Source organism: Aphelocoma coerulescens, unplaced genomic scaffold (genome assembly GCF_041296385.1).
Source record: "Aphelocoma coerulescens isolate FSJ_1873_10779 unplaced genomic scaffold, UR_Acoe_1.0 HiC_scaffold_100, whole genome shotgun sequence".
Classification (NCBI taxonomy): Eukaryota; Metazoa; Chordata; class Aves; order Passeriformes; family Corvidae; genus Aphelocoma; species Aphelocoma coerulescens.
Window position 1 is genome coordinate 120,597 of NW_027183463.1, and position 6,000 is coordinate 126,596.

Consider the following 6,000-nt stretch of genomic DNA (forward strand, 5'->3'; position numbering starts at 1 on the left):
GCCCACGTGTCCCTGGGGAAGTCACCACGCCCCACAAGGAAGCCAGCACCTCAGCCCTGTCCCCTGCCAGCAGCTGCCCCTGTCCCCAGACCCCCGGCAGAGCCCTCCAGCCCGGCCTGGCCATCCCACCAGCCTCGCATCGGGGGCTCCCACCCCTGCAGCAGCCTGGTGCGGGCAGCGAGAGCTCAGGACACGCCTTTGTTCTCCTGCAATCGGACTTTATTAACAGAGACTGCAGCGAACAATCCTAACAACGGAGACACTCAGAAATATTGATAACAACGAACACAAAACTATTCCTAACCGGAAACAAACACAAAAGTATTTAGAACAACAAACAAACGCAAAAATATTTATAACAACAAACAAACACAAAATATTTCGAACAACGAACAAAAAAATATTTGCAACAACGAACAAACACAAAAATATTTGCAACGAACAAACGCAAAACCGCTCTGAACAAAAACTACCACCCCAAAGCCATCGCAGCAAACCCGAGCGAGCAGGCGAGGCGCATCCGCAGCCAAGGGAAGCCTTCCTCCGTTCCCAGCTCCAGCGCTGCCCCGACGCGGCTGAGAGACCCCCGGGCGCTCACAGGTCCCGCCCGCGGCTGAAGAGCGCCCGCCGGCCGCGCTCGCGGAGCCGCCTCTGCCCGCGGAACTTGCGCAGCTCCTCCTTGAACGCGGAGTGCAGCATGGGCCGATAGTCCCGGGGCTCGCAGTGGCTCTGCAAGCCACGGACGGCTCCGTCAGCCCCCGCAGCACAGCAGCCGCCGGCCCTGCAGATCCCCGCCCGTGGCGGCGAGGATGCTCAGAGCCACAGCTGCCCCTCGCCACCGCCGTGTGCCCCCGCCACTTCTTCCCTCTCGGCGCCGACCGCCTGCCACCGAGGGGACACGGGGACGGCACTCACCGGGAACTGGAGGAAGAACTCCCGGTAGCCGCCCTTCAGCACGTACAGCTCGGGGTAGTGCAGCTGGGGGTACTCGTGGCAGCGGCGATCCCTCTCCCGCAGGAACTTGCACCTGTGCCACGGACAAAACGCGCGGCATCACCCCCGTGCCGGGATCCGCGGCTGGCAGAGCCCAGCGGGCCCCCCGGGCCATCACTCACATTTTGGGCCCCCGCTCAACAGAGAACTCGCAGTGGAAGATGACGATCACCCTCCTGCTGGAGTCCAGGGGCACGATGGGCTGCTCCAGCAGCGATTCCTCCACGTCCCGCTGCAGCGGCAGGTTGACAGCGCCCTGGCGAGGCAGAGAAGGCGCCTTTTCCCCCTCCGTGTCCCATTGCATTTTGTGCAGCGACTCAAGGACGCTGCCCCCAAGCCTCCCCCAGCAGCACCGTCACCCGCGGTCCTGGGACACCGTCACCCTCCTCCTTGCAGCTGCGAACCAGCCCTTCAGGGGGTGGCTCGGCACTGCCCAGGGGCTGCTCCACCCCACCGGGCGGCTCAGTGCCCTCCGGGGGGGCTGCTCGAGCCCTCGCCGTGGGCTCAGCACCTCCGAGGGTGCTTCGGACCCCGCCCTTCCTCCCGGCCCCAGGGCCACGAGGGGCTTCTGACCTTGACGTGGCCCCCCTCGTACTCGTAGGGATAGCGGCAGTCCACGACGAGGCTGCTCTCGATGCTGCTGCTGAAGTGCCCCGCCAGCACCGCCGCCAGCTGCGGGGGGAGCGCGTCACCAAAGGGGGGGACAGCCGGGGGACAGGGCGAGAGCAGGCAGGCAGCCCCTCGGGGGGGCCGGGGAGGGGCTGCAGCCCCCTTACCGTCTCAGGGGAGATGTACTTCAGGCCCGGCTCCTTGCCCTCCACCGTCGGCAGGAGGTGAGGCTGCAACAGACAGGCTCTGGGCTCAGCCCCATTCCAAGGACACCTCCCAGGCCTGCAACCTGTCGCCCCAGCCCACAAGCCCCCGAGCGGCCAGCTGTGCCCCCGCGGGAGGGCAAGGGCCACATAGACGGGGCTGTGCCACACGGCTGGAGCAGAGGAGCGGCCATGGGGCTCTTCATGCACCGCAGCGATGCTGCAGGCTGGCAAGTCACGGCCCCAAGGCCCCGTGGCCCCAGGCATGGGCCACCAGCTCGCTTTGGGCTCTCACAGCGCTGCGGGGCTCCAGCCATGCTCCCCGTTCCGAATGATGGGGGCACCCCCTCACCTGCCCCATCCTCGTGGCCCTACCTTGGAGAAATCCCCGATGAGCTCCTGGTCATCGTTGGCCAGCAGGTTCTCGAGCTCCTCACGCCGGGCGGAGCGGGAAGGCTCCAGCCACGCTCCCTGCCGAGGCACCAGCCAGAGACACCCCCAAATGTCAGCAGCGGCTCTGCCAGAGCCGGGCCGGGGCCCAGGCCCGCCAGGGACACGCTGGCTCTCAGCCCACACCTTCCCCAGCACCCACCGGCTCCAGCGACGCCTCCTGGCCAGGGCTGCCGGCCACCCTCCTCTGCCGCTTGGCCTCCACAGGGCTGTCGCTGTCCGAGGGCTGTCCCCGCTTCAGGACGGGCCTGGCGACACTGCCCGGCTCCGAGGGCGAGCGGGACAGCTGCCGGCACTGGCTGCGCTTCCCCGGCCGCTGTGGGGAGAGCCCGCGCTGCTGCCTGGCGCTCTGGCAAGCCCCAGCACCAGCAGGGCAGCGGCCGAGGCTCCCGCTCCCCGTGACCAAGACAAGCCCACAGTCTCTGGGCTGCTGCTGCTCACCAAGCAGCGGCCCCAGACGCCCCAGTGGAGACCCCAAGAGGGGATTGTGGGGCTCTGTCCACTTCCCAAAGGCTCCCACGTACCAGCTTTGCCTCCTCCTTGCTCATCACCGGCGTGCTCACCACGTTCTCCTTCTCCTGGGGCACGGTGGCATCGCTCTGCCAGGGCAGCAGCTGGGGAGACTTGGGGCACAGGCAGAGGAGATCGTGAAATGGGCACAAGTCCTGCCAGCTGCTTCCCAGCCGCAGGCAGGCACGGATCCCATAGGCGAGCTCCATCCACCACCTGCCGGTGCCTTCCAGCTTTGGAGACGCACGGGCTGTCCCCGTGACCCCCCGGCCCGGCCATCTCCCACCTCCGCAGCTCTCCAGGCCACGCGGGCAGCTCGGAGCGGCAGCTCCCACGCGTGCAGCCCCGGCATCACCCATCGCTGCTGCCCTCCCGAGCCCTCCAGCCTCTCTCACCAGCAGCTCTGATGCGGCCCAGGGGCTCTCGGCAAGGGGCTCCCTCCTGGCGGCCCCATGGCTCCGCTGGCCCGGCCTCGGCAGCTTCTTGGCCACAAAGCCCTCCTGCAGCGGGGGGGACACGGCGTCAGCACCCCTCTGTCCCCTCCCTGCCCCCCAGCTCTCGCTGCCCCCCTCACCTCATCCTCGGGCTCCCTGCGGCGCCGCCGCGCTCTGTCCCTGCGCTCCTGCAGCTGCGAGATGTCCTTCAGGACGCGGCTGCCGTCCCGCTGCCACGCCTGTGGGACAGCCAGCGGTGAGAGGTGCGCACCAGCCCTGCCCCCTCTCCTGCCTCCATCCTCCTCGTCCCGGCTCGCCCAGGGACTCGGCAGGATCCTGCCTCGCTCTGCTCAGCCCTGCGCAGCCTCCAGCACTCACCGGCAACGCGTGCATCCTCTGCCGAAGGAGCTTCCTGCTGCAAGAGCCGGCAGAGGAAAGGGTCAAATGACAGCAGGTGGCCTGGGCCGCTGAGTCCCACCCCTCTGCCATTGCCACCTCTGTCCCCCACGTGCTCAGGGCGGGGTGAGACGCCCCCCCCCCCCCACCCGGGGCTGTCACAGCTCCCCAAAGGGACCTGGGGCAAAACCACCTCCAGGCACTGAGGAAACACCAACGGCCTGAGCGGGACCCCAGCAGGGGGAACGGGGACAGCCTGGCTTTTGGCTGTGGGACAGGGACAGCCTGGGCACGGGGACAGCCCGGCATTCATGTCCTGCGGCAGGGACAGAGCCCCTGCACTTACTCTTTGAGCGCTCTCCCGAACGCCGGCATCGTTCTCTGGGAGCTGTGGGGAGAGCAGAGATGGGGTCAGTGGCGGTGGCATCCACGTCGCCGCCCAAGCAGGCCAGCTTGCCACCGCCCAGGCACAGCCTGGGGCTCACAGCTGGCTGCACAGCCGCCAGCGAGGCTGAGAGCGGGCCCTGCTGCGCGGGGGAGGGACAGGGGGTGTCCCCGGGAGGACACGGGCATGGGGCCGCTCACTCTTCCTGCGCGGCCGCGGGCTTCTGCTGCGTGGGGAAGTCCGGCTCCAGTCCTGCGGGAACAAGGCACTGGGCTAGTAGCCCCGCTGCGGGGATCGGCCTCCTGCCCCCAGCCCGGGGCCCCGGGCACTTCGGGGCCGGGCACGGAGTCCCCCAGCAGGCGGGTGCCAACGGCCCTGCGAGCACCGCTGCCCATGGAATGTCGCGTGTCCCCCGGAGCAGGCTGTCACCGCAGCGCTTCCCGGCTGCGCCCCGGCCAGCGCAGCTCTAGGCTCCCGCCCATCCCTCCCCACCAGCTGCCCCGCCTCGAGCCCCTCGCCAGCCCCTCGGCCAAGCCCTCCCGCCACAGCCCTGTCCCCTTAGGCTAACACCCTCTGCAGGAGCCCAGGCCCGGGCAGCGCCCGGGGACGGAGCAGCCGCATCCCTCACCTGCATCCGGGGGCTGGCAAGAGAGCGAGTGGCGGCCACAGTCCGAGGCCAGCGGCTGCGGGGACGGCGTGTGCCACAGCCGCGGCAGGGGCAGCCCCCCGTGGCCCCGCTTCGGGGTGTCCCGGTGCCTGCGGGCGGTCAGGACGGGGCAGTGTCAGCGGCCCGCTTGGGCCTCGCCCCTTGTGGCCCTGCCGGGCCGGGGGCAGGAGCTGCAGCAGGGGATCCCCAAAGCGTGCCAGCCCCCTTTGGCACGGCCCCGCCGCCGAGCCCCGCGCGGAGCAGCCGTGTCCCGTCGGGGCAGTCCCGCGTGCGGCGGGCGGCCAAAGCCCCTCCCAGCCGCTGGCCCTCGGCCACCCCCTCACCTGGCGGGGCCCGCCGGGTCACCCTTGTCCAGCGGCGTGAGCGGGGCCGTGCCCGGCGAGGGCAGCGGGGAGATGGCCGCCAGCCCGGGCAGCCCGCGGCCGCCGCACAGTGACATGGCCCGGGCAGGGAGCGAGCGAGCGAGCGACGATCGAGCTGCGGCAAGAGAGCGGCGCCAGGGGACAGGGGACAGGTGGCAAGAGATGGTAAGGAGTGGGAGGGGAAGAGAGCTAAGAGGTGAGAGGTGCTAAGAAGGGCCCAGAGGCGATAAGATGCGCTAAGTGGCGAAGAGAGGGGACGAGAGGTGCCAGGTGAGCCCCGGGCCGCTCCTGCTGCCAGGAACAGCACGAACAACAACAGCGGCGCCCGCAGCCAATGGCAAAGCGCAGCCGGCACGAGGCGACGGCGGCAGCCAATGAGAGGTGGCGCTGGGCGCGAGGGGACGGCGGCGGCCAATGAGAGCTGCGGAGGGCGCGTGGGGGCGGAGCCTGAGCCGAAGGGGCGGTTGATGGTCGAAAGGGGCGTGGCTAACGAGGAAAGGGGCGTGGCCAACGAGGAAAGGGGCGTGGCCAGCCCGGTCCCCGCGCCTGGCCTGGCCGGACCTTGGCACTGCAGGGGACACTCGGTCACCCCTGATGGCCCTCGAGTGTCACCTGCAGGGTAATAAAGTTATGACCTAACAGCACCCTGAGAACCAGGCCATGGCACTGAGTGCCACGTCCACTGTCGAGAAAGCAGGGTTGAAATCCTGCAGGTTGGGTTTTTATGGGTAGAGTTTCTGGTTTCTAATGGCACTTGTGAACAGCCTGCTTTGTTCACCTGCTGAAAACTTTTCTTTCTGTACCGGACTTCAAAGAAACCAAATCAGCTGGTTGTCACTTTTACTTAAGGGCACTTGATTTCTTTGCTCTTCAAACGTGCCCTCGACATGGAGTCCCTGGTGTTGATGTCCTCGGTGGTTCCAACCTGCCTCACTTTCCTCATGGATGTGCCAAAGCAGATGGAACTTTAGCGGAGCTAAAGACTGGGGGC

General features: G+C 68.1%; 1 protein-coding gene across 1 annotated transcript; it reads right to left on the reverse strand.

Annotated features, from left to right (window-relative positions):
• Nucleotides 1-594: 594 nt before the first annotated feature.
• Nucleotides 595-5,086, reverse strand: LOC138100529 (M-phase inducer phosphatase 2-like). Its single transcript, XM_068998404.1, has 14 exons — nucleotides 4,971-5,086; nucleotides 4,609-4,736; nucleotides 4,181-4,232; nucleotides 3,942-3,983; nucleotides 3,578-3,614; nucleotides 3,340-3,438; nucleotides 2,780-3,265; nucleotides 2,398-2,571; nucleotides 2,181-2,276; nucleotides 1,770-1,832; nucleotides 1,567-1,665; nucleotides 1,116-1,249; nucleotides 916-1,027; nucleotides 595-729 (listed from the first exon to the last, which is right to left on the reverse strand). The coding sequence occupies exons 1-14, from the start codon at nucleotides 5,084-5,086 to the stop codon at nucleotides 595-597; spliced, it is 1,773 nt and encodes a 590-aa protein (XP_068854505.1).
• Between the last annotated feature and the right edge of the window lie 914 nt (nucleotides 5,087-6,000).

What these genes read in the sequence shown, in the direction of transcription:
- LOC138100529 (XM_068998404.1), bottom strand. Translation starts at nt 5,086, where the DNA reads ATGTCACTGTGCGGCGGCCGCGGGCTGCCCGGGCTGGCGGCCATCTCC. An exon ending in GTTGAGCGGGGGCCCAAAAT is followed by an intron (nt 1,028 to 1,115) that starts GTGAGTGATGGC and finishes TCCGTGGCACAG; the next exon opens with GTGCAAGTTCCTGCGGGAGA. An exon ending in AGTTCTTCCTCCAGTTCCCG is followed by an intron (nt 730 to 915) that starts GTGAGTGCCGTC and finishes CGTGGCTTGCAG; the next exon opens with AGCCACTGCGAGCCCCGGGA.